Source organism: Ursus maritimus, unplaced genomic scaffold (genome assembly GCF_017311325.1).
Source record: "Ursus maritimus isolate PB19 unplaced genomic scaffold, ASM1731132v1 scaffold_5, whole genome shotgun sequence".
NCBI classification, from domain to species: domain Eukaryota; kingdom Metazoa; phylum Chordata; class Mammalia; order Carnivora; family Ursidae; genus Ursus; species Ursus maritimus.
Window position 1 is genome coordinate 20,528,355 of NW_024426663.1, and position 27,615 is coordinate 20,555,969.

General features: G+C 35.9%; 1 protein-coding gene across 12 annotated transcripts in view; it reads left to right on the top strand.

Annotated features, from left to right (window-relative positions):
• Positions 1 to 27,615, top strand: part of MEF2C (myocyte enhancer factor 2C) — a 149,155-nt gene that overhangs the window by 40,369 nt on the left and 81,171 nt on the right. For 6 of the 12 annotated variants that reach the window (XM_008700829.2, XM_008700827.2, XM_040622106.1 and 3 more), the window contains exon 2: positions 13,352 to 13,544. In XM_008700829.2, the coding sequence (XP_008699051.1) occupies positions 13,491 to 13,544 (54 nt within the window). In that variant the 5' untranslated portion in view covers positions 13,352 to 13,490. Of the gene's footprint in view, positions 1 to 9,773; positions 10,208 to 11,210; positions 11,527 to 12,951; positions 12,973 to 13,348; positions 13,545 to 27,615 lie in introns of those variants that run through there. The other 6 variants (XM_040622102.1, XM_008700819.2, XM_040622103.1 and 3 more) reach the window with 5 other exon arrangements.

The window sequence follows — 27,615 nt, forward strand, 5'->3', positions numbered from 1 at the left end:
TTTCAGTAAATTTCTAATTTGTGGTAGCATGGTCTTTTTTACAGGGGAAGTACCGTAATACTTTCCATGTATTAGTATCTGCCAAGGATGACTTGGGCTATCCTTGAAAATAGCCTGGGACAGAATGTGTAGACATACTGAGATAAGGAGCCTCCTGCCAGGCCTTCAGCATAGGAACCGACTTAGCTTACCCCAGGCCCATGGCCGGCCCTCTGCAGCACACTTGCCCTGCCCGGGTGTACGGAGGAAACATTCTGTTCGTCTGAGAACACCTCTATTCCTAGCTCTTTGACAGTTTCACTTTCCATATCCCCTCAGTTTTAAACATGTGGAAAAAGCGATAAAGGAAGGTGATGAAATGAAAAAATGGAGAAGGGAAGGCTACAAAGAGAGAGAAGAAACTCAGATTTACATGCCTGCTTTGCATGCAATTATGGCTGGGTTTTGGAGGGGGAGGTGAGTGTTCTCCAAAGGTCATTTTACGAGATAGGGAGGAAGGGAGATGAGTACGCAGTGTGAAATATTGGTTAACATTGACAATATGCTGTTCTTTATTAAAATAAATATCTATATCATGATTCATTTAGGAAAGGAAAGAAGACCATTTTGATTTTTTAAAAACCTTTTCAAATTTATAATTCTTTTTCGGGGCATTAGATCAATTATAAATGAAAATAGATCAGTGTTAATTTAGGCTTCATAATAAATTATACAACTTACCCTGTTTTAAAATTTATAAATTATGTTCACCAAATAGGAAATAGAGAGAAATTAGTGCAGTAAAGGATCAAATTCATGCTACGCCCCCCAAAAATGGCAGGGAAGGGAGAACTGAAAGTGTATACCCATTATTTCTCAAGTTAAGTTTTGTTCCATAGGAAATTTTGGCCCCCTTTCCTTACTTAAAATACTGGTTTTTCATTAGACATTTCTATTTAACAACTTCTAAAATTAAAGTGTGTCTATCGCCTTTTGCTCTCATTTCTTATTTATTAAAATTCATAATCCTTAAATTTTGTATTTTTCCTCTTAAAAATGCTTTAATTTAAAAAATACTAGATGATTCAATTTGTCTATTCATTCCAAGTTGGAAATTAATCTGTTTGGCTTGAGGCTACATAGCTTACTCTCATTAGATGGGTATGTCCAAAGATACGTGAACATTTCCCATACAGTGAGACACTGGGATTTTCAAATATCGCTGAGATCTTAATCAAAACTGTGCTGATTGCTTGGGAGTTGGGTCCTGTGAGAGAGGAAATAAATCAACCTACCCTCGTGACTCAAGTACATTAGTAATGTTGTAAGATTGTTTATTTTTTAAAAGAAAGAAGGTAAAATTTAAAATATATAATTCTATATTTCACATTTGTAGAAGTCTTACATTGTATTTGTCGGATTGTTCGTGGCACTATGCATATTTAACACTGCAAAATGAACTTTTATGCCCAAGAACTATTTCAATCAGTGGACACTGATTTAATGAAATATCCGCATTTCAAGGGAGGACACACGTTCGGATTCAGTTCCTGTCAGTTTAGAAAACTTTGGCATTACACTCTATTATCAGTACTTCAGAGTATTTATAGTTTTTATGAAATTATACAGTACTGAAGTGAAGAAAACAAGTTCACACAATTAATTTATGAAATTGAATTGCATCCATTTGAATTTTTAATCCAAATGAATATAGTGCTGTTTTTTATTTGAGCCTCACAACCTTATCAAAGAATGTAAATGTTATTCCCATTCTGTAGATGAGGAAATTGAGATTTGGGAAACTATGGATTAGCTGTTTGTAGCAACAGTGACAGGCAGAGAATTCATGGTGTAATCAGACTGGAGTCGTCATCCTCCAAATACTGCCTGGCTCCAACGGTGTTTTAGATCTGTCCTCAGATGTCATCTTCCCTGACAGCGCTGTCCACCTCTGCCCTTTCCTGCTCAGGCACCTTCTTGCCTGTTCTACCGTGGGATTTTCTTTCTAGCATTTCTCCATCTAAAATCATCGTATTAGTGTGCTTGTTTATTGCCTCTCTCCCCCTTTAAAATGTAGGTTTCGTGAACACCAAGACCTTGTTTGTTTTGTTCACAGCGGTGTCCCTAGTACCTAGCATCATGCTTCACACATTTATGTCTCTGTAACTAAAGATCAGACTTTCTCATTGTTATCTGTACTATTAAGCATTATGGACTTGGCTCACAGTCTCCGATGACATCAGTTTCGCCAGGATTTGATTTGCCCACGTGGTCCAAGCTAAAGCTTAGTTTAAATCTGTGATGAGAATACACCACGTACATACAGTTGCATGTAGTTCATTTGCTCCAAAGCTGTAGCAGGTAGTCTGCAATACATCGCGTTAGGAGATCTGTACTGCATACAAGCACCAGTGTCTCATTTCTCACCTTTAACCGTCAGCATTCCTGACCAACAGCCCTGACAAAAGTTCTGAAGTATTAAAACCGTGTGTTACACAGCCCTAGCGTGTTTTACAGCGAGCAGGGCTGTCGTGTAGAGTCCCCTTGTCCTGGAGTTTTGCACAGATAAAGGGAGGATATAGTTTTGAGAGGAATGCTCTAACTACAAAGTGCATCCTGAAGGCCATTTAGCTCACAATGAAGGTCTGTGTTTTAAAATAGCTCTATAACAAAGTAACTACAGAGTTTTGGCAAGGGCTTCAACTATTTATAGAACTAAGTAAGGCATAGTAAATAATACCACAGTACCCAGTTCTCCCTTGCCATAACCCCAAACTTATGAGAAGCACTGTAATTATATTTTTCTACTTAAAAAAAAATCATAGTAGCCATTATCAGTTTAACCATACGGAAGCTCAGGCTGAGATTTCTTTTTTAAATGCATAGTTTTGATTTTCAACAGCTGCACTGGGTCTTTAATCATATATTATCTTTATGAAGCCTTTTTCTAACATATGTTAATTGGCTGTTTTCTGTGACAAATTATGAGCTCTTACTTTGATGAGGTTCAATTGCAATCATGTTGAAGTCGAGTACGTCGAGTTTCCACCCCTGCTGGCTCCTCAAACCACTACAAACAGCAGCACGTCACTGCAGTGCTGAGTAATGGCAGGATTTGGGCTGGCTGATTTCACTACAGATTTTTTTTTCCACAGGATATTTTCAGCTTCTTTGTACTAAATCTGTTGCAGGGTTTGCCCTTTTTAGCAGAAGCATGCTCTAAAATTAACATCAAACCTTATTGGAGATTACTATAATACAGTGAGAAATATTTCATAATACAACACCCCAGCATCTGTTTTGCTTTGCTAAAATTTTAGTATATTTATCATACATTTTTTAAAAATCAATCAGTTGTTAGGTTGTTAGTATTTTCTAAATCATCAGCATTTTGCAATAAATATTTTGAATTTTTCTCTTTTGAAGAGAAGAACGGTTATTTATTGAGTAGACGATTATCTATTTAGCTGTCTGAAAGAAAAGGCACATACCATTTTTTCTAGGTGTTTCCAAATGTCCGTATGTTAAAGATTCTATTTTCTTTTTTCTTGTAGTTACATCTGTTGGTCAAGGAATAAAAAGAATTGCATGTTCCATCAAGGTTAATGTCCAGTAAGATGCATAACATCCATTTCAGTTTTCTATCCTAATGTCAGTTTTTAATATATGATTAGGATGAACAGATATGTTCTAATCCATCTGCTCTGAGAACTGTGACAGATAGCCTGCATCAGATACCAACAGATGATCAGTGATGGCTATAATTAGAATAGATGTAAAAATACAGCGCATTTGTTTATATTCTCAGAAAAGTAGTCAGGATAATTGATTAAGGCCTTCAAAAACTATGTCAAACACCAGTCATATTGAGATTAATTTAACTGTGTTTCTGCCCTGACATCTAAGGTAAAGGACTCTGCAAAGTGCGGTTCTCCAAAGCCATAGCTAGGAGTCAAATTTCCATACAGGTATTAGAGTTTAGATAAGATGAGCCAGATGTGAATAGGAGCTCCTCCTCCTCATGAGGCTGTTTTTAATCAGCCATTTCCCTGGAGTAGCACACAATCAATGAGCTCTAAATCCTGAGGCTACCTGCATTCATAGGAAGACCTGCGAACATCATTACAGAACTTACAATTGAGCGTATGTGAAAAAATTAGAGCAGAAATTAGGGGTAAGAAAGGTTAACATCAGAAGTCTTACTTTGGTACTGCTCTTTTAGAAGGTCTTAAAGAGATAATTTAATTTTTTCTTAAAGTATATTAAACCCTACTAAATGCAGATACTACTCGATTAAAAGATCACGGTAAATAAGCCAAATGGAAAGTTGTTATTGATATATGTTAGCCAGAGTGTTTGAATATGTATATTATTTTGAGAAGATACATGTGTCAATTTCAGCATGAGTAAGTAAATCTAAAGGGGCTTGTCGGTTTTTTTGTTTTTTGTTTTTTGTTTTTCATTAATAGTACTATGGCTAGAGAGCATGGCTTTAGGAACCCTGTGTGATACTTCAGTGTGACTGCAAAGTCAATTGATACACTGTGTCTTAAGCTAGTGTACACAAGGAAATTTAGTTCCACTTGATAAGACACATACTTAATTGGCTTTAAGGAAATAACCAAGGTAAAGAATGATGTGCAAATGAAACAGAGAACTTGGCACTTGACTGTATGGAAGCCCGTGAGCCATGTGGCTTAATTGGGGCCAGTTGGGATCATTTAATGATTGCTGTCAGAAGATCAGATTTAATTCTCCTTATAAGAAGACCACAGTGGGATAGAGTTAAACAAATTGTCATCAGAGGTTTCAGATGAACAAAGCCTTAATTAGGTTGATTAGGATGCTGTAAAAGAGATGAAGAGAATAGAAAAATTGATGAATCACTGGTTTCCATGTTGAGCCACATGTAACAGTAGTATCAAATATCTACATTTTGAGAGACATTATTACAGCATTTTGAATATTATGTACATCAGATAGAAGGCTTTTGTGTAAACTTTCTAAATTTCTGAAGTTCAACTAGAGACAAAAATAAATGACATTCAGTGGAAATAGTGGGTCATTTATCAAGCTTATTCTTCTTAATGTATAACAAAAACTGGCAGGAGGACAGTAGTATTTCTTTCCATTTAAAGCTCATCTTTAAATATTAAATAAAGAGGGAAAATAAGTAACAACAGAGGCAAATTATTTTAAGGACATAATTTTCAATCGTTTAACGTAGTATTTGAGTGTAAAATAAAACAAAGCCTTTTCTTAGAATGTCCTTTTAACCATTCATATCACAATCTTAGTAATACTGTGATTACTTACTGGTGATAATACTCATGACTGCTCAGGTGTCTTAAAATGTACTCTTACTGTTTTATCATTACATTATGAAAGACTAAAATGTGATTTTTCCATTTGCTGCAGTTTTGCAGGAAAATGTTCTCTCTGCACACACCCACCACCATACACACACCAATGTCTCAGGAAGGCTAAAAACTGTGTCCAGTACATACAGGTTTTTGAGAAAGAAATTTGTAGAATATTTCCATTTTAATACTGAAATATGACACAGTAAAGATTAAGAAAACAACGAACATAAAATTTTTTTCTGACAGGATTATGAGATGCCTGGGAATTCAGATTTTATTATAATACGATGATAATGTATAATAGCAGCCTCTCCCCTTTCAAGCCGAGCTTGATTTGAGGGCTGACAATTTTGTTTCACTGATACTGGTGTTGTATAGTGCTTTACTTGCTTTGTTCAATAACAGCAACAAAAAAATCCAGCTGCATGTTCTTACTGAGAGGTTACAGCTGGGGAACAGAGCACAGTCTGTGATGCAAAATAGTAGCTCTTGCTTTGAGATGAGACAGTGCAGGAGTTACCTTTGTGGTAAGCTCTGCCACATCACTAAAGGAGCCTTTGAAAGAAAACGTGGTGGCTGTACTGTTGTGAAAAATTAGGAAAACAAAGGCATGGTAGAACCACAAATTAATTACTTAATATGATGTGGAAAGACAAAAAACTGTGGTGTGGTTCAATAGCACGAGGCTCTTGACATATTTAGACCATTTGGACTTTATTTTGGCATGGGGAATGGAGAATGCTGTTTAAGCTGCATTGTGAAAAAATGTTCAAGACAAAATATGCCATGGAAAACCATGACAGGGAAGCTGCGCTTCCCCCGTGTTTAGTAAATTGTTTATAATGTAACACAGTTGTTTAAAGGTATGTGTCTCCTAAATTCTAGAACTCTGTAAATAAAATGATTTATGCCAGTGATAATGGCAGGTTAGGCCCACTTATTAAATTAATTGCAGAGGTTTTCAAAACGAGTTCCTTTTTAGCCTTATTATATTTCTGACATACATTTCATCTCCTTTTGTCCTTGGGGAAAGATATTAAAGTAGGACTGGAAGCATTAATGTAGAGTTTTCAGCAGCCGTGGTCATTGGGAAAATTGATATATTTCCCTAGTTATTTCTACTTTTGCAGCCTGAAGCTCTTCCATGACTGATACTTAAGAGAAACTTCTTAATTTTTATAAGACTGTAAATTTTTTCTTCATATAATGATTATTGTTAAGGAATAAATGAAGCATTACCTGTTAGAACTTGCTCATCATTAGCTTTGCAAAGTGAAGTCTTCATGGTATGTGTAAGGACTATGATTCACTTGGTAACCTCATGGTATAAAACGGTCTTCATTTTATGCCTCAGAACTGAAGCAGTCTTATAAGTAGTAGGCCATGTTTCCAGTACTGCTATGGACCCACTTTACATATGATACCACCTTTAATGACCATAGCCATCCTGCACATCAGGAAGTTTGTTCCCGGGGCATCTGGGTGGCTCACTTGGTTAAGCATCCTGCTCTCAACTTCAGCTCATGTCATGATCTCAGGGTCGTGGGATCAAGCCCCACGTTGGGCTCCACGCTCAGCAGGGAGTCTGCGTGAGATTCTCTTCCTCTCCTTCTGTCCCTCCCTCCCCCCTCCCCGCCCCACTAGTGTTCACTCTCTCTCCCTCTCCAAAATAAATAAATCTTTAAAAAAAAAAAAAGTTTGGGAGCGCCTGGGTGGCTCAGGCGGTTAAGCATCTGCCTTTGGCTCGGGTCATGGTCCCAGGGTCCTGGGATTGAGTCCCACATCAGGCTCCCTGCTCAGCGGGGGGCCTGCTTCTCCCTCTCCTGCTGCCCCTGCCTGTGCATGTGCACACACGCTCTCTCTCTCTCTGTTAAATAAATAAATAAAAGCTTAAAAAAAAAGTTTGTTCCCAATTTGTTGTAGGGAACAACAAGCTGAAGTTCAGACCTGAGCTTCCTAACTCCAAAATTCTTTCTGCTTCCACTCTTTAGTATAAATTCTTCTTCTTCCATATATGAGATGCTATATAAATATGACAAAAGATTAAGTGAGGTTATCGGCCTGCTTCTATATATATGAAAATGTTCTCAGGAGTAGTCATCAAAAATAACAACTGAAGAGGGGCGCCTGGGTGACACAGTCATTAAGCATCTGCCTTTGGCTCAGGGCGTGATCCCAAAGTTCTGGGATCGAGCCCCACATCAGGCTCCTCCACTGGAAGCCTGCTTCTTCCTCTCCCACTCCCCCCTGCTTGTGTTCCCTCTCTCACTGGCTGTTTCTCTCTGTCAAATTAATAAATAAAATCTTAAAAAAAAAATAACAACTGAAGAAAAAACACACCAAGAAATGAAAATTTTTAAATTGTTTATCAACTAAATTATTAGCTCCTACTATATAGGCCTGGCAGTGGGGTAGATACTGGGAATACAAAAGTGGGAATTCGAAAGTGAGACAAAACAGAGTTGGCTCACAGATGTCGAAGAAGACAGGCAATTTCAATTATGACAAGTGCTACAAAGGAAGACATGGTGCTATGAGTCCTCATGGGGGACTTAACTGCAGTCATGAAAAGATGGACTGCTTCCTGGGGGGGTGAAATTAGAGCTGAGATGGAAGGGAAAGGAAGAAGTTAAGGAGGCACAGAGGGGAAGCAGGAGCATTCCAGGCAGAGGGAATTGCACATGGAAAGGCCCTGTGGTAGGAAAGAGCATGGCATGTGTGAGGAACAGACAGATGACATTATTATTTGTGTGTGATCCTATGTTACAAAGACTTGAAGATGACTCAAAATCCCATCATATTGACACTAAATTGGAATAAATTGAGAAAATAACTTTGTGTTTGGCATGATGGTACTTACCCAGTGGTAAATAATGGTTGTTTTTTTATTATCTTTAGGAGGGTAAGTTTCGGCTGTGTGTCTAAAATGAGCTCAGCTTGCATTTATGGCTAGGGTAACATAACATGCTATATAGAATATCATAAACTTAGAAGTGGAAGAATGACTTTCAGGACCAAGGAAATATTCCCCAATTTGTAAGACATCACGTAGTTCAGTAACAATAAGAATAATAATAATTATATCTTTTGAAGTTCAAAATACCTCTTAAGCAGAAAAAAAAAGTAAAAGTTCTACTTGTTCCTTTTAACCAAAATATAATTACATGTCTCACATGTCTTTCAAATATATCATAAGGTAAAAAGTTAAATGTATCAAGTTGTACCATAATGAGCAGAGTTTTCCACTTAAAATAACATCGAATCATTTAATTATTTGAATTAGTAATACCGGGCTTGCAGCGACTGGGCTTAAGATAATTTTTGTCCCTTACTAAGAATCCAGTTTGTATTTATTTAACGGTATAATTTCTTGTGTGATACAGCGTCCTTGGTTTTCAGCCTTGAGTTTTTATAAAGCATTATATGAAGATGCTAGTGTAAGTGAAAATGTGAGTCAGTGAAGAAGTTATTTGCTAATATGAGTAAAAGAAAACCAGAATTCTTTCTTTGCAAATTGACATCACATATTTTAATGCTTTATCATTATTCATGGGCTGTTTTTATTTAAGTGACTGCATTGTGCTTACCGTAGCAAAATACATGCTTTGCAAAGATAAGTTTAGCAGAAGAGAATTAATTTCTTCCCACATCTTTTAATGTGGCATGGCAGTCTCACTCTACGATCAAAACACATAACTGAAGGTTGTGTTTAATTTCTAAATCAAAGTGTTGTGGGAAGATGATTGAAATCTGAAGATGACTCAGATCCACTTGATATGTGGTTTTCTTCCTACAGAAACCTTATGGTAGACTGCCATTTCCATGTTAGAAGGAACCTAATAGTGATGAGATTGAAATAAATAGTTTCACTATATACTGAAAGCTTATGTTCGTTTCTTTGGTTCTTACTCTGAAATTTTTAAAAGCACTCTGAGACCTTCAAAAACATAGGCATCTATTCCCCCCACCTACTCTATCTTTTTTTAAACTATGGGTACAAAGAAGTAGCCAATGTGTCTTCCTAACAAACACTGATATTTTGGGGGGCAGTTTTTGTAATTTTTTTTTTAACCAAAAATAAAATGTATCCAGTTGGCTCTTTGCCTATATAGAATTCTTCATTTGCCTCAAAGGGTAAATTAAGATTATATGGCTGCATTATCCGTGTCAGATGATTTTTGTGAGGCGTGATAAAGGTAATTGTGATATATCTCCTACTTCATCAGAGTGGACTTGTTTGTTTTTTTCTTTTTATTTCTTAAAGAAATCATACAAAATATTAACCTAGAACAGAGATGGATTTTTCTTAGGTGTTTTAAAAATAGAAATAAAAAATTGCGTCCCCTCGTCTGGATTTCTGTCATTGTCCCTTATCTGAACCTCTCAAAGGCCTCTCTGTGTGTGGTGTGCAGTACAGCACACTCAGACACTTCTGCTCAGAGAAGGAAGTGAAGAGTTTTGGTTCCCATTTTACACTTCTGGAACAGTTTAGGGAAGGAAGCACCTTTACACCTTTTATTGTTCGTGGTTGCTGACATCATATCCTTCCCTGACCAGTCTGTGCGTGTTTCCTGCCATTCTGTCAAGATTCTTCTGTGTTACGGGGAGGGATTTGTGGGAGGGAGGGAGAGAGAGAGAGAGGGAGGAAGACAGCAAGAAAGAGTGAGGCAGGGAAGGGGGGAGGAGGTGTGTGTCACTCAAGGGAACTTGTTTGTAAATGAGAGAGCTGGGGTAGAAGGATCTTTAGCATCTGTCCACAAGAAATTCTTCTCAACTTGGGTCTCAAAACCACTTTGCCTTCATCTGTCTGCTTATGCCAAACTCAAAGTGAACAGAAGCCTGCCATAATGAAGTTCCCCTTTTTAGTAAGCAGCCTGATTTTATTTTTCTTATATTTAGGTTGACAAAAAGAGAAAAAAAAAATGCAGAAGACTGTAGCTCTATAGAGTGTAACTGTGGTAGAGCATTTCTTTTTCTTTTTTTAATTACTGATTGTTTCTATGTAGCTCTGTCATTTTCCAAGAATGCTTCTTTCATGTGGAAAGAAGTAGCGGCAAGGCTGCTGGAATTATTTTAAGCTTATGGTTGATTGTACATAATGAAAGTTCTCAGCATAACTTGAAATTCTACTACATGGAGTTTGCTGTTCTTTTCTTTGTATACATACAAAACAATTCTAAAAACTACTAAAATTATTTAATCTCTTCTTCGGCTTCTCTAGGCCTCCTACAAATTAATACTTGAAACTGACCTTACAATATAATTTTTGCATAAAAACCAGCTTAGAGAAGTAGTTATGCTAAGAAAACAACTACTGAGCTAGTGTTGACCTTCTTAAGTCTTTGAGTTTTTACTGACAGCCTCGAAATGTGGTGATCCATAATCAAATGTTCTAAGCCACGTTTCGTGACATATTTTACTTCATGAAAAAAATCGCATCATCACCGCGTAGTATTCTGCATATGTACATAATAATATCAAGTTTTGCATTTTAAAAATGTTCAGAAGGCAACCCTTCAAGAAATATTCATTTTTATGGAAAACAAGAAAATATTTTAATTTTACTGAAATTTAAGCTTGCTTCTCTTTACATTACCTTGCATATTTCAAAAAGGAAAATACATCCAATGGTATTTTCACCAACTCTTTTACATATATATTTGATATACGCATACAAATTTTTTCAGGCAAAATATTTCCCATCCTTTTTTAAGAATTTAAAAAAAAAAATCTTGCTGTGCTCTTTTTAAAAAGTGTCTCTCCTTTCAAAGTTGTGAAATACGGGGTGGTGATATGTAGGAACTCTTCTAAGTTTGGCTCATGAGGAGTTCTCTCTCTGCCTTTCTGAAGAGACTTTTCTCGAGGGATGTTTGTCTGCTTGTTTGGTTATTTGTATTTTGAAACCAGGATCTGTAGAAGTTCTCGTCTTCCCCGCCTTGTCACCACACTCTAATCTGTTCACCCTGACCTTCCACCTTAAAGTGAATAAGAGCTTAGGCAGGCATAGTCCTGTAAGCCGATAGTGCCACCGGCCTCAGCCAAATGAAAAGAAAGGAAATTGTCCCATATGCGTTTGCTGTGGATTCATGGGTTGGCTTTTCTGTGATAGAGGAAGCCTGTCTGTCTCTCTGGGGTCTTGCACATGCATGGGAAATGCCATTCTAACGTGCCGCTTGCTTCTAAGGTAAGACTATAGGAAACACAGGAAAGTTGTCCAGTTGAGTGATATTTAAGACGGTTTCTAAAAATAAATAGATAGACAGGGTGTGGCAACAGTGAATATATAATGCAATTGTGCTTCGTGAATGTTTCATATTTTAATGTGATTTTAATGTCTTATAGCTAATTTTTTCATGTGTATTTGTCAAATGTGTGTTATTTATATAACTCTTCAGAACTTTTGAACTACTTCCAATGTTTAAAATTGCCGCTGGAGTAATAATTTTTGATGAGCACTGTGTGGTCATGATGTTACTCAACATATATAGTATTCCCAAAGGCATAACTGAGCTGCAGTTTCATAGAAAAGCGTTGGGCAAAGGAGAATGGATAGTCTTAGTATTTAAGCAGCGCTTAATCCACCAGAACTAATTATATCATAATAGCTTCTGCAGTTAGATAATCACAGAAAATTTTAATTTAAAGAAATTTACTCAAGGTGATAAAGAATTTAGAAATTGAATTAAAGAAATCAAAAGACAGCTGATGATCAGACCAAGTGTGTAACAGCTTTCCTGTTCCAATAATTTTGAATTGGAGCCAAATAATCTATTAAGTAGCCAGGACATTGGCTTAGCATTACATAATACATGTGGGAATTTCTCAGGTCCCTCATCGGACACCAACTAAAACAGGGAAATTCTGAGCAATGTGTAAAGTAGTTGCATTCTTTGACGTAAAACTGGATAGAATAATTGAAGCTGTTGCTTATAAATGAAGAATCCAACGTGGAATGCTTTCTTGTTAACTTCCACATTTCACGGCAATTCATTTTCATTACGTTCAGATGTTTTCAGATATAATTTAAAACAAAGTAAAATATATACTTTTAATACTTGGGTTCTCTGGGTTTGTTTTATATTATTGATGATCATTTCTTTAATTTTAATTCATGACCTAAAGGTATCTAGTATATAATATCAGGCTTCTATAATTTTGTATCTTACTCCCCAAAGACATATGATATGTCTTTTTAAAATATTTAAATTTAGAAAACTGATGGCTTATTATGAAAAGTGTAGTTATAAAAAAAAGTATCATTATAAATGGAGTAATACTCTAATTTTTTGCACCATTTCTTTTCTGTGAATGATTATCTTTTTTGATTGTTGTATTCAAGATATAGCTTAAGGGCTTTCAAGAGGAACAGGAGATCTCACTGCTGATAGCTGCTTATTATGTAAGATTAAATATCCCATATTATTTTTACAGTGTTCTCATAGCAGTGACTTTTTAAAAATAAGATTAAAGGATTTAGATTTAAATTAGTTGACATTTACATATATCAAATAGCACTTTCATAATAGTCCATCCTATTTGCATAACGAGGGGACGTTATCACCTCTGCTGTCAAAACACGAGATTGTTTTCCCTTCAGAAATGAATTAGCTGCCCTACTTAGCATACACAGGTACATAAAGGTTCATTAACTCTCTGATTTAGGTAATTCTTCATAATAGAAGGGTGAAAATAGTCACCTAATTTCATTAAAAAATATTAAGGAACTCCTTGCAAAAGATACATTTCAAGTGTTGGGCTTTGAAGTATAGTTTTTGTCATTTAAATGACTTGTTAAATTACTTATGAGATTATTTTAATTATAAAAACAAACCGTTCCTATTTGATGTGCTCCTGCATGGGATATACCATGTGCTTTTAGTACTTATTTTCATTCATTTGATTGGCTTACTTTCATATAGTTCTCTTTTTTAAAAAATTAGAATATGATCGCTCTTATGAAACTGCCTTTCTGTTAAAGTGGTATTTAATTTTTGTCTTTTGTCCAGCAGGAACGAATGCAGGAATTTGGGAACTGAGCAGTGCAAGTGCTGAAGAAGGAGATTTGTTTGGAGGAAACAGGAAAGAGAAAGAAAAGGAAGGAAAAAATACATAATTTCAGGGACGAGAGAGAGAAGAAAAACGGGGACTATGGGGAGAAAAAAGATTCAGATTACGAGGATTATGGATGAACGTAACAGACAGGTGAGTGGGGTAAACTTTTTCCTGTATCATTATTGACATGAACTATTTATACATTTTCCCCAAGTATTTTAAAGATACTGAAAACATTTTGAACTTAGAAACATCCATTAAGAAAAGTTTTAGTGAATTAAATTGTGGCCAGTTTAAATGCTAATATTCTATCACATGTAAAGGGGGAAAAAATCACCTTGTCTGTTAGACAAGTAGTTTACACATTCATGATTGTTCACTTTTTATTTCAACATAAATTTTGAATGGGCACTGTACTTCTGTAATACAAATAGCTTAATAATCAAGAGTTAATAAGCATAACATTGCTACACTACACGCATCATCAAACAAAGATATTCTTATATGCATGGGAATGAGGCCTTTTGTGGTCATCCATTTAAAGGTTTAGAATATAGGCTTATAAAAATGGCTTTCATTGTATTCACAGTAAAAGAGACTTTGAAATGTATTTAAAATATTTAGCATTGTGCTGACAACAACAAACACCCTTACAAAATATTAGTAACTTAAAACATAGAGGCAAAAACTATTAGTTAATTCACACCATTTTCCTTAAACCATGACTTTTATAAACAAAGAGGCAGAAGACGTTACAATTTTTTTCTGCAACTCCATTGATAAAGCTGTATAAACCCATTAATCTATCCTAAAGATTTTATATAATCAAATGCTCTATTCAGCAAAGACTTGTATATCATGAATATCTGTGATTTGACGATTTTTCTTCACACTTGGGGAAAGTGCAGTTAGTTAGATGATATAAGGATAGCTGGGTGGTTTGTATGCATTCTAGTATTAAATAACAAATAATGGGAGAAATTATGTTACTACCAGATCCCAACCATTACAAATGGGTAATGGAACCTGAAACACAGGCATTCCCTGACCATGGGAGAGAAGAATGTTTTACTGATTGCCCACCATACTGATTTCCCCCATATAAAGACACTCTATCTCTCCGGTTGTCCCTTTCTGTCTTCTTGGAATTGCAAGTGAGACTAGAACTGATTTGTGGTTTAAGGTTTTTTTTCTTTTTCCAGTTTTATTGAGAAGTAATTGACATACATCACTGTATAATTTTAAGGCACGCATTGTGTTGGTTTGATTTACGTATATTGTGAAATGATCATCACAATAGGTTCAGCTAACATCCATCATCTCCTATAGATACAATAAAAAGAAAAGAAAAAAGAAAAAGGAAACAAATTTCTCCCTGTGATGAGGACTTCTAGGATTTACCCTCTTAGCAACATTCCTGTATATCATACGGTGGTGTTAACTGTAGTCACCATGTCGTACATTACATCCCTAGTACTTATTTATCTCGTAACTGGAACTTTGTACCTTTTGACCACCTTCATCTCTTTCTCCCTCCTCCCACCCTCCACCTCTGATAATCACAAATCTGATCTCTTTTGGTGAGTTTGTTTGTTTTTTAGATTCTTTGTATAAATGAGATCATATAGTCTTTTCTTTCTCTGACTTATCTCACTTAGCATAATGCCTTCAAGATTCATATATGTTGTTGCAAATTGTAGGATTTCCTCTTTTTATGGCTGAATAATGTTTCTGTGTGTGTAGCCACTTCTTTATTCATTCATCCATTGATGGACACTTAAGTTGTTACTTGTGTAAATTATAATGAATAGAAGTTGTTCTTTATGCCATCAAAGCCAGAATGTCATGAAGAGATAAAGAAACGTTTTAGATTTTCAAGTTTATACCCAATTAAATTATTATATTTAAGGTATGTATGACTTGAACTATTTTTGCCTGAAAATTGAGCTAAAGGATAAATTAAGGTTTATGATGGATTTCTTCATTATTTTCCTACACATTGTTTATTGCTATGGGTCAAGCCAAAAAGTAGTAATTCTGTCAATATAAAACCACAGTATTTCTTAGTTGGCTTATAACTTGAAATTAAAATTAAGATTGAAATATTGAATACCATGTACCATTGACTGTTTAGACCCTGTTATTTGGAATAGAATCTATTTTGAGTGTAGTCAGAAGTTGCATGAATTAGCACCTACATTTCATTAATAATACCAGGTAATTTTTAGGTTCATGAAATTTATTGTATCTTCCTTTTGCTTACAAAGAAGAAAATTTTTTAGGTTGAATTCATGAGTTTTCATTATGCTTTATGAAGGAACATAAAACACACAGGGATGCAAGAATTTTAGCACATACTTTTGAGCTAATAATTGAAAATCTTTTCTTAATTTAAATATGGTTGTGTCTATAATTGCTGTTACTCTTATCCATGTCAGAAGTCATAATAATTTTAGGAGAAAAAAATTGCTTGAATTCAGTTCAATTTAGATTTTTTTTTAATCCTGAAGATGAATTCGTTAATTTTATTTTATAGAAATTTAGGATCTATGTAGTCTTCTCCACACTTTGGTACAGCAAGCCCTTCACTCATACTCTTAAATCGAATTGGTAAAATTGAAAACTGCCATGTTTTAATGTATATTTATTTCAGTGATTATTTTAGATGGCTATTGACAATCTCCAACATCTGTCTTACTTATAAATGTTTGTTATATGTACCACTTACCTACTACAAGAGTGGTCATGAGAGCCTAAAAGATGTACATCACTTCTGTAATCAACACTAGCAAATCTGCAGGAGCAGATCATCCCAATTGTGGAGGCACCCCTAGCCTGGGCTTCCTTTAAACTATGTGTTCACATGTTGAAAGAAAATGTTAACTGCTTTGCTGTTTTTGAAGCTTACCCCACTGCAGACTCCCTAACAGAACTTCACACAATGGTTCACTGTCATCTTTTCTTAAAAAGTCGTAAAAGTCTGCTCTGCCTTTGCAGGTGTTTATTTGACTATACAGAAAACAGAGTGTGTTTTTACAGAATAAGAAATAGAGACTTAAAAGTGTGAAATGAAATATTACAAAGCTGATATATAAGCTGAATAGCCTTAAGAACTAACACTGCTATAAAACAGAACAGCTAACTGTTTCTATTGAATTTTGCCCTTCCTCCACCTTTCATAATGGACATAGGGAGAACAACTAAAATTCAGAAATTCCACTTGTATACATAAAATAGTTTAAGAGAAGGAAAAAAATTAGCAGCTCTTTTTATTGTTCAAAACCTATCCAGAGTTTCTGAATTTATGAAGACTACTTATTTCTCAATTTCTAACATAAACTGGATGGATTTCTTAAGCTAGTATGTAAAAATAAATAAAATCATGAATTTTTAATGTATCTTAAAGAAATTTCCGGTTAGCTTAATAAAAGCAACATGTACCAAGAATTACATATGTATTATTTCATTTAATTTTTATTAACCCCATTTACAGTTGAATAGTTCATTTTTTTTATTAAATCAACAAATAGTATTAGATCGCAACATGCCTAACATTAAGTATTCAGTGGTAAACCAGACAAGTCTCCCACAGTTTATCATCTGCCACAGAAGTCAGCAAACTTTTCCTATAAAGGGCCAGATAGCAAATATGTTTGACCTTGTGAGCCATATGGTCTTTGTCTCAACTCCTTACCTCTGCCCTAGTCACGAAAACAGCCATGGACAATGTGTAAATGAATGAATGTGTCTGTGTTTGAATAAAACTTTACTGACAAAAATGGGACGGGCTGTATTGGGCCTGTGGGCCAGATTTTGTGGATCCCTGGCTTAGTGGGATGAAGCAGACATGAGATATGCAAATATATAATAAAAATGTTGTAAATAATGTGCTATGAGTGAAATTATCAAAGTGCTATCACAGTATAACAAGAGATGTTTTATTTAGATTAGGGATTTGATGAAAGGTCTCTCTGAGGAAATGCTAAAAGATGGGAACTAAGACATGAGTCAGAGTTAGGCAGGTGACAACATTCCAGATGGAACAATATTTGCAAAGCTCCTTAAGAACGGAAAGAGCTTGCTCAGGGGCCAAGGGAAAGCTTGTGGAACTTGAGTCTGATGTGTATGATTTTAGAGAGATGAGAGAAAAGATTAGATGCTAGGCAGGGCCCGATCATGCAAGGCTTTGATGTCAGATAGTAATGCTAGGTGGTGGCCAAGATTTGGAGCCCACATCTTTCAGATAAAAAACAAAACAAAACAAAACATGCTTTTCTCAATTATGTCATGCTGCATCCTGTGTAATATAATGGCTAAGAGCATGGTTTTGTGTCTTTGCTTTTCCCAATTACATCATACTGCATCCAGTATAACATAATGGTGAAGAACATGGTTTTTAGACACACATGAACCTAGCTCTGGTCCCAGTTCTGCCAACTACTAGCTGTATGACCCTCCAGCAGGTGACTTAACCCCTCTGAGCCTAATCAGTTCCCTCATCAGTAGTGTGAGGGTTAAAATATAGTACCCAGCTCATCAGGTCATTGGGATAATTAAATTAGGGAGTAAATGTAAAGCATCTAACATATAATAAATGCCCAATAAATGTACCTATTAGCTGTTCCTATTAAGACCCAGGCTGTTTGAACCATTAGCTCTTATAAGTTCATGTGACTTCCATCAAAACAACTCCTGCGTTGTGTCACACACTAAAGAGTCATACCTGAACCTTCATTTCAGGAGGCTTTTACCTTTAAAAGGCTATCAGGGAGCTGGAAGGAAAAGTGGAACAGAGCAGAGCAGGAGCACAAAGGCACCTTTGGAAGCTCACAAGAAGCGAGAGAATCCTTTCAGAGCAGGAGCACTGATGGCAGAGGATGGCTTGCAGACCAGAAGGAAAATCACAAACATTTGCAGAGCAGGGCTTGTGACAAGGATGGGAAGTAGTTTTCTAAGTTCTATGCTTGTGAGACTTACTTTCAAATGTATATTACTGACCAAGTTATTTTGAACTACTTATCACCATTTTTACCACTTCCAGCTTCCAGCGTATTCTAACACTACCATTTTAGTGTCTCCGTCTGCATTCTTTGTTTTTACCTCTTAAGTACCTTAAGCAATCATGTTACCCTCCTTCATATGGTCCCAGGAAATACGCTCCTGAAAAAGCCAGATTTTTAAATGAGTTTTGCCCTTGTATGACTCTTTTTTACAAACGGAATAGACAGAAATCTGTGATATCGGTTGTTTCTAGAAGAAGGATATATAAAAATTAGGCTTGCTTAACCTAAACTGTCTATACGTGTATGTTTGTATTTTAAATTTTCAGCTTCCCCACTTTGAAAGGATAAAAGAGGTAAATCCAAATGCATTTGTGTGAATTGTTATAAAAAGGCATTTAAATGTTTGAATACTTGTAAGGGAAAAAATATTTGCCAAGTAACACAGTTAGGGCCTAAGATAGTAAGTTAAGGGAAAAGGATTTTTAAATGTCTTAAGTTCTCTTCCGTCAGGTCTGGCACACTAATAGTTTTTGCCAGCAAACAAAATTTCATGTAATTATCAGTGTAATAATTGGAGCACAAATTAAAGACAATTAGCAGCATTCTCCTGTTAATAGAACAAGAGAATCCCCTTATGACTAAAAAGAATTCAGAGATCGTAGCTGTTAAATTTTCTAACTTTTTCTCCTTTCTTATGCCCCTATGTCAGTTTCTTTATACAACTTATCAATTATCTTAAATGGGCTCAGAAAAAAATCCTCGAGAAATATGTGCAGTGCAGATACAACCTCTGAACAGTTCCTACATATGGATGTTTTTAAACTAAATCTGATATTTTTAAAAGTAAACTGAGTAAAAGAGATTTATTGATTTCCTCAAATGACTCTGTTTTTAAAAGAAACGAATATTACTCCTTACTTTCTCCTGCTTTCCACTATTTTAGGCCGTTCTTAGAATTTAAGCAAAAATTTCAGGGGAATTTTTATTGTAGTGTTCCTTCAAGGTGATATCCAGAATACCAGTAAATAAAAGGCTATTTACAGTTCTAAACTTGAGAGTAACAGCCTACTAACTTACTCTAGATGTAAGGAACTAGATAATTTAGAAAGACAAATAAATTGCTTCAGGAAGTAACTTTGTGGTGAATTCTGAACCATGAGTCAAAGAACAGAGTAATCCAGTCATAAACTTTTCCTTTTGTCATTTGCACAAACAGAACTTCCAGAATCATTAGTTGTTAGTATGCATACCAAGCAAGTATATACTATTAGAGAGGAAATTATATTTAAAATACTATCAGAGAGTTATCCTGATAACTGATATACTGATATTACTATAAGAGAGTTCGTCAATGAATGTCTGGAACCTTGTTTTAAATCAAGTGAATAAAAAGTTCAAAAAAAATCACAAAAGCGTTGATTTAAATCTAAAATAAATCCACAAATACCTCATAATGATGATTATCATGCCTTTTTTTCCCTCAGTGTCATTTCTTAACAGCTAACTGCCTCCCCTAAACTTGGTTTTAATAAATGAAATTAGGGTGTATCATAGTAATATGTTAGCACATAGTAGTACATTTCAGGATTGAATTATAGGGTAAATTGAGGCACCCTGTGGTTGCCTACTTAAAGGTTCCCCATGCACATAAGTTAAATCATTCTTTCATTAATCTTAAAATCACCAAGGGGAAAAGTTTTGTTCAGAGAGCTGGAATTACTGGTGATTGAAGAGACTGAAAAAGGAAACCAGAAGGGAAAAAAATGTACTTTTGTGACTTTCCAAATCAAAGAAAGAAGTAGCTATAGTGCTCAGATGTACGTTTAACAGCCATGACATCAGGCCATTCGTTTCTATTCTATTCCTACCAGTTTAAAAACTATTCACAAATTGTCTCCCCACTATATGGTTGAATCATAGAGATAGAGCACCACACACTTGGTATGCGTCCCATACATGTGGGATAGTTTATATTTGTATCAAATAGATCTGTTCCTTTACTACCAGAGAAGTATTGTCTCAAATGCTATCAAACTCATTCATTAGCTTTCCTTTGATAGGGAATCCAAGAAAGGCCAAAAGTTTCACAAGGAAAAGGATAACGATTTCCTCCATGTACTTGAGGGCTTTAAGATGTTTTGTTGTTTCAGTTCTAATTTGAATTCGTCATATAATTTCCACTTAAAACTATCACTTAGAAAAATCCCGATGCTTGTATTTATTGTATCTCAATCATTTTGTGTAGAAAGTGGCATTGAATGGCACCTTCCACCTCTGCAAATGCATGCACACCCCATTCTGTCTGCTACAAGTCACCTTTTGCTTTGCAAATGCACAAACTGTATGACATTGTATTACTGAGAAACCAACCCTAAAAATATTAACATTATAAATAGACCACATAAACCAAGAGGTTTCTTCCAAACTGTAGATTAAAGAACATGTTGCTAATTTTTTCAAAAGCTACGTCCTTTGCAGTCTAGACTTCCTCTAACATTGTAATTTATTCGTTTAAAATAAGCTCCTTCAAAAATTATTATGATGAAAGTATTTTTAAAGTTTACATCCTCACATACTCTTATTGGAGACAGTATGGCAACTCCCGTTCCCCACCCCCTGAATAATAGCTTTGGTTTAAAAAGAAAAATAACATAATTAAATTGAAGTAAATGAAATTCCGTAATATGGAATATATATTTGCATTTCTTTTGAAATATGTTGAACCGCTAATAGGAATAAGAGAACCACTCTAAATGTTTAGAAATTTGACTTTTAATTTTAAGTTGGAACAGCTTAGCTTAAGAAATCACTAACATTTAAATAACATTTCAACAAACGCAACTGTTTGGAAACTACCACGGAGACAGCCTCCTGCCTTCTGTCTTGCGAGGATTGATTTGGAAGGCCCTGAGGGAGAAAATATTGGAGTTTAGGAGGTAAAACTGAAGCCATCGTGGAAAGGAAGAAGTTACACTCTTCCTGTTATGACAGGAAACGTAGACAAATGTGCTTCCTGAGCATTTGCTCAGCAGGGAATGAAGTAGTCTTTGACCTTTACCTTAGGTACATGTTGGCTTTGTGAAACTAGTAAACATGTTTTTGCCCCCAAAATATTAATCTGGTTTATTTGATTCTTCTCAGATTCAAGTGATACATTTTATGTATATGAGGTGTAGAGAAACAGAGATCTTTATTTTACGACTGCATCTACAGATTGAATTTAGAACATAAATCAGCCTTTTAACAAACCGAGCAGGCCTGAATGGCACATATAAAAAAATTAAAAACATACTGCATTATAGCCCTCTCTTTTAAAATCCGGAACATTCTTAGGCTTAAAAATGGACTGCAATAAAATCTTTTAAATCCTGGTAAGTTTAATAATTGTAGATCATCTTTCTTCCTTTTCCTCATGTAGACAGATATATCAGAAATCAGCTATCACAAGTTTTAAAACCCAAACCCTGTGAGTTTGTGAGCAAACACTCGGATTTATTCATATGCATTCAATTATTTAACTGTAATCTCCTTGTTCAATATTTTTCCTCAAGTAATGTGCAGTGCACAAAATTTAAAGTTTTATTTTGGGGCTTAGGGGTTGACTTAGGTGAGGGGTTGGTAGAGTTCTAAATTCCACACTCTCCATCCCCTATTTTAATCCTTTCATTTTGTTCAGAATTTTAGGAACTACTGCTTGAAAACCCTTTGGAAATCCTGCTACTTTGCAGCGAAACACACGGCTCAATTTGCTTGAGGCTAACGAGGACAATAGTCCTCTTTGCAGCAGAACACACTGCTGTCTCATCCTCGCAAGTTATGCTGGAGGGTTACAAGCACATGGTAGCAGTCTGCTTAAAAGAGTCCCTCACTGCTCTTTAAAGAGCCTTTCATTTACGATGGCAGGCCCCGTCATTGTATAAAGGAGCGCTTGTCTAGAACACAAGTCTGCAGTGGCATTACTTCCTCCCACCGAGAGTAATCATCAAGCCTAAAGCTCGCAAGCCTTTCTAATGACAGACTGAATTAAACAAAATAAAATTGAAGAGGAATAGTTTAGAACAGTTGTACCATTACTTACTGTCAGGAACAAGCCAGGGGAAGAAAAAGAGCATTTAAGAGGGCATTTCCCTTTTTTTCAATTAGAGATTGTCGCTGCAGACTCTTGACTCCATCCCTAACCCATTAAACACATAGGAAGACTTCGTGGCTCTGAATTAGAGAGTGCATTATATCTATGAACTGTCCGTCTTGTCCCTCATTAGTCACTCTGTTTCCTTAACCAGGAGGAAACTGAGAGATTATCTATGCTGGGGGTGAGGAGGAATGGATCGAAAATATTTTCATAGGATGAGGGTTATATTTATCATGACTCTAGATGGACCAAAAAAAAAAAAAAAAAGATAAAAACCTCGAAACTTCGAAAGTAGAATTCCTTGGATACATTAGTCCCAAATACATTATAAAACAAAGAAACTAATAATTACTTTATGAGTTAAAGAAATGAGTAAGAAGTTCTCTACTCATTGAGCAGACTCACTGAGCAGTTCAATTAAGATCCAGCTGACAGTATTCTGAGTTGTGGAAAGAAGTGTTAGGGACCCATAGGTAAAATTATTGTTGCTTCCCGTAGTAATGTGTCGCAAGTTCTTTAGAGTTAGGACTCGGTTATTCTCTTAGATGTGAGCAGCTGCTGTTTCCAAAGGTCTTTTCCTTCATTTATTCGGAACTCTTTCCCGTAAGGTACAAGGACTCCCACAGTCACTATAGCAGGAAAGTTCTCCTAAGGTAACGTCATGAACAGAGCTGGGATTGGGGGTGAAAGGAACAGGCACACATGTGGCGTGGAGACTCATTATTAAATGCCCTTTCCATTACACGGTAGTCAAACTAATCTCCTTGCTCTGTAGGAAATGATACAGGACTTGTCCTCTGTTTTTAGAACTTGATATTTACCTTGCCTGTGTGTAAGTCGGAGTCCCACCTTTTTTGTTCTGCCTGTAAACAGACCTGTATTTTTTACCAACCAAAATGTTTCTCGTTTTGTGAAATTTAAATAAACATCTATAAATATAGAACTAGTGTGTGCCCACTGGTGCATGCATGTGATTTTCCCTGGCTTTAGTGGGAATGGCTGGAGGTCTTGAGGGCAGAATTGGCTACAGTGTCCACACAAAAGGAGCTTTGATTTATTGTCAGAATGTAGAAACCAACTTCTTCTCAATTTTTGTATTATTATTTTTTAACTTAACCTAGAAAGCTATCCTTACATTAATTAATAGGTTATGCGCTACTCTGCTCGTACTCATCAAAATTGCTGACAATTCTTAATATACCTGCACGCTGTTCAGTGAACAGTTAGTTGATGGGATCCATGCTGTGCTGAACGTCAGCCCCTGAAATGCATAGTTATCTAAAAGAGGGAACACTCACTAATGGAATGAAGAATGAATTTTGTGTGAATTTCTAGTTCATCCAGGAACTAGTTTTGTGACCTTGGATATGGCAATTCATGTCTTTGTTTGTATCATCTGAGAAATGGGGATGACGAACTGTGTCATATCCTAACTTCAAAGAGACACTGTCAAATGTAGTGAGATAACTTATTATAAGGTCTTTGAACTTCTTAGAAAAAAGTCACCAAATGAAGTCTATACTTATCTAAAAACAATTATAAGAAACAGGATAATTTCACCAACAAAACTCACACACAAAATTTAACCCAGTCCAATTTCTCTATTATTCATTTTTACCAAATGCATATTTTCACCATAAATTAATATGACCAAAAAGGAAAATAACAATGTGAAATTTTCCTGTCTCAATGGTAACCTTCCTATTAACATGGTTAGAGCATGCACAGAAATTTATTTTTAACCATTCATTTTGGATTGCAAAAAAAAATGTGTAATTCCACTGTCCATCTATCCATTCATTAATTCAACAAATATTTAGACAAGTATTGTTCTGGGACCTCAGGTTACAAGACTGGAAAAGAGATGTTCTGGGCTGTTCAAGGTCTAGCTGAGAGAGAAACTCTAGTCTAGACATAATAATGGTAACACAAGTTGTCAGGTTCTAGGACAGCAATCTTTTACAGTATCTAACAAGAAATAACTGAGCCGACTACATCAGAGAAAAAATACTAATTGCTTTGTATAGTGTTTCACGGTCAAGAAGTCACTTACACTTTTGTTACCGCCCTAGGTTAACTCTCAGGACTCTATAAGATGCTTCATATAACCTTCATTTTACAGGGGAGGAAACTGGGGTTCAGATAAGTTAAACAATTTACCCAAGAGCGCACAGCTCGTAAGTGGCAGACCTCAGACTTGATTTTCGGTTCCCATGTTTTTGTTTCTATACCACACTGCTTCTTTAAAAATATTTTAATAAGATGAATTTTCTATTTTATTGATCTCTACAGTTATTTTTCTGTGCATTTTCGCACTGTCCGAAATTTAATATTGTAACTCAAAATCTGTACAGTCTTTGTTGTACCTCATCTAGCTACAAAAAATAAGTGACCCTGTTTTATTTCTTGGAATATGGAAATTAGAGGTGATTATGATGCTGTATTTATGAGATTGAGTAACCAAAATTTAAGGCATTCTATAGAATGAAATTGCAAAAATAGATTTTTGTTTTGAACCGTATTACCATTCACTCAGACTTTCCCCTTGACCTAGAAGTCTGTGCTACCTAGGCATAGAATCTGGACATTTAAAATCTGAAATACATATTTTAAAGGTTATTCTAGTCCAGCTTCCTGTTTAATTCAGGAACACCTACACCTTCCTCGATAAGCAGCTCTACTTGAACATATTCAGGAATGAACTGCTTCCTACTTTATGAGACAGGATCCACTCTTTGACAGTTTTCCTCACTAGATTTTCCCCTATTTTCAGCCTCTTTAAAAGATGTTCATTAGGGGCGCCTGGGTGCCTCAGTGGGTTGAGCGTCTGGTTCTTGGTTTTGACTGATGGGTCGTGGGGTCCAGCACCCGGCAGCAGGCTCCGCGCTCAGCCGGGAACCTGCTGCAAAGATTCTCTCCCTTGCACCCCGCCCCCACACACACTCTTGCGTGCACTCTCTCTCAAATAAATCTTAAAAATAAAATAAAATAAAAGATTTTCAGCAGTGCTTTCTAGTTCTGATCTGTAGCATAAAACAGAATAACTCCTCTGCCTCTTCACATGGCCGCAAGTCTTCAGATCTTGCAAAGTGTTCGGCATATCACTTTTTTTTTTTTTAAAGATTTTATTTATTTATTTGACAGAGACAGAGACAGCCAGCGAGAGAGGGAACACAAGCAGGGGGAGTGGGAGAGGAAGAAGCAGGCTCATAGCAGAGGAGCCTGATGTGGGGCTCGATCCCATAACGCCAGGATCACGCCCTGAGCCGAAGGCAGACGCTTAACCGCTGTGCCACCCAGGCGCCCCTCGGCATATCACTTTTAACTCTGTTTCTCTGGATTAAACATTCCAGATTCCCTCAGTGACTTCTAATGCAAAATGTTCTTAGATCCTACATCAACCTGTTTGCCATCCAATAGGCACTCTGATTTTGTCAAGTGTCATCTTACCGGTAGTACCTAAGATTAATGAGTACTAACAAAAGATCATTAAAATTATTAATTCCCACTATGGAACACTATAATTTTAGATTTTTTTCCCCAAAATCAGCCACCACATTAATTTTCCTCCAACCTGAGCTTATAGAATTGTATTTTTCAAATATGAACGAAGACTTTAAAATTACCTGTCTCATCATGTTATTTGTGACCAGCTTTCTAGTCTGTAGCAGGAGTTATGGATAGAGACTACCAGATTTATGTTAATACACAGGTCTGATAAGCATCTCTTCATCTAAACCAATGTTAGAAATGTCTGAGACAGAAAAGCTACTGAGCTCTGTGGCCCTTTACTAGAGACTTTCCCTTAAACTTAACATTGATCGATCAATTCATATTTAAATCGTGTAAATTACTACTAGCCAGTCTCAATTCTATAATATTGAGATGAGGACTTCATCAAATACTTTGCCAAATACATGTTCCTTGAAAATCTGAACTCACTGGAAGGTTCAATAAATTCTTGCTCAAAGAATGCAGTCATTTTGAACTCTTAGATCCTGCCCCTTTATCTCTGTATCTTGTGACTATAAAATTAAATTTTTATCTTCACACTTTATCATCCTTCATCATGAGTCATCTAGGCAAGGAATAAAGACCACTTTTCTCTGAACTTTTTGAAATATCTTTTTCTTCAAGTCTAGAGCATAGGTACATATGTATTTCTCTCCAGACATCTCTAGCTTCCTATTACAGATTCCAAAATGTTATAATTACTTTGTCTCAAGATTCCTCTCAGTATCATATAAACTTTTCAGTAAAACAAATACATATACCCAAAGTCTCTTATTTTTGAAAGATTAAATTATCAAAAAGTCAAGTAAAAAAAATACTTTAGCAGAAAATTATATTGAGACATTGACTATTTTTTTTCTTGGTAGCAAATTTTTGTTGAAATCCTACATAACTCAGGCTTTATAAAAAGTCAACATAATTGAAAACTGGTTTCTCCCTCTGAAGTATTCAGACCTTGAAACTGCTAATTTAAAAGTAAGCAAACAGGGGCGCTTGAGTAGCGCAGTCGTTAAGGCGTCTGCCTTCGGCTCAGGGCGTGATCCCGGCGTACCGGGATCGAGTCCCACATCGGGCTCCTCTGCTAGGAGCCTGCTTCTTCCTCTCCCACTCCCCCTGCTGTGTTCCCTCTCTTGCTGGCTGTCTCTCTGTCACATAAATAAATAAAATATTAAAAAAAAAAAAAAAGTAAGCAAACAAAACCCCTACAGCAGATCCTGCTGAAATAATTGTTAAAAAAATCTAAATGAGCTTAATCTTTACAAAAGTTACTTTAGCTTGAAAGCTATAAAATCAAGGTTATCTTAATTCTACAAAAAAAGGACGTCTTTGACTTCATGCCACCATTTTTTAGAACTTCATCTTTTTCATCAAATTTGACCACAAACCAAACATTCAGACTTTAAAATAGACTATTTCCATTCCATAATCCACTGGTTCAGCAAATGTTCATTGAGTCTCCACTGGTCAGTCTGTATGAAGCCACAGATGGGGTCTTTGGGGAACTCGAAAGCCAACAGGAGAAGCAGACTCATCAACAACCAACTCTATAAGATTAGAATAAGTCTCAGAGTAA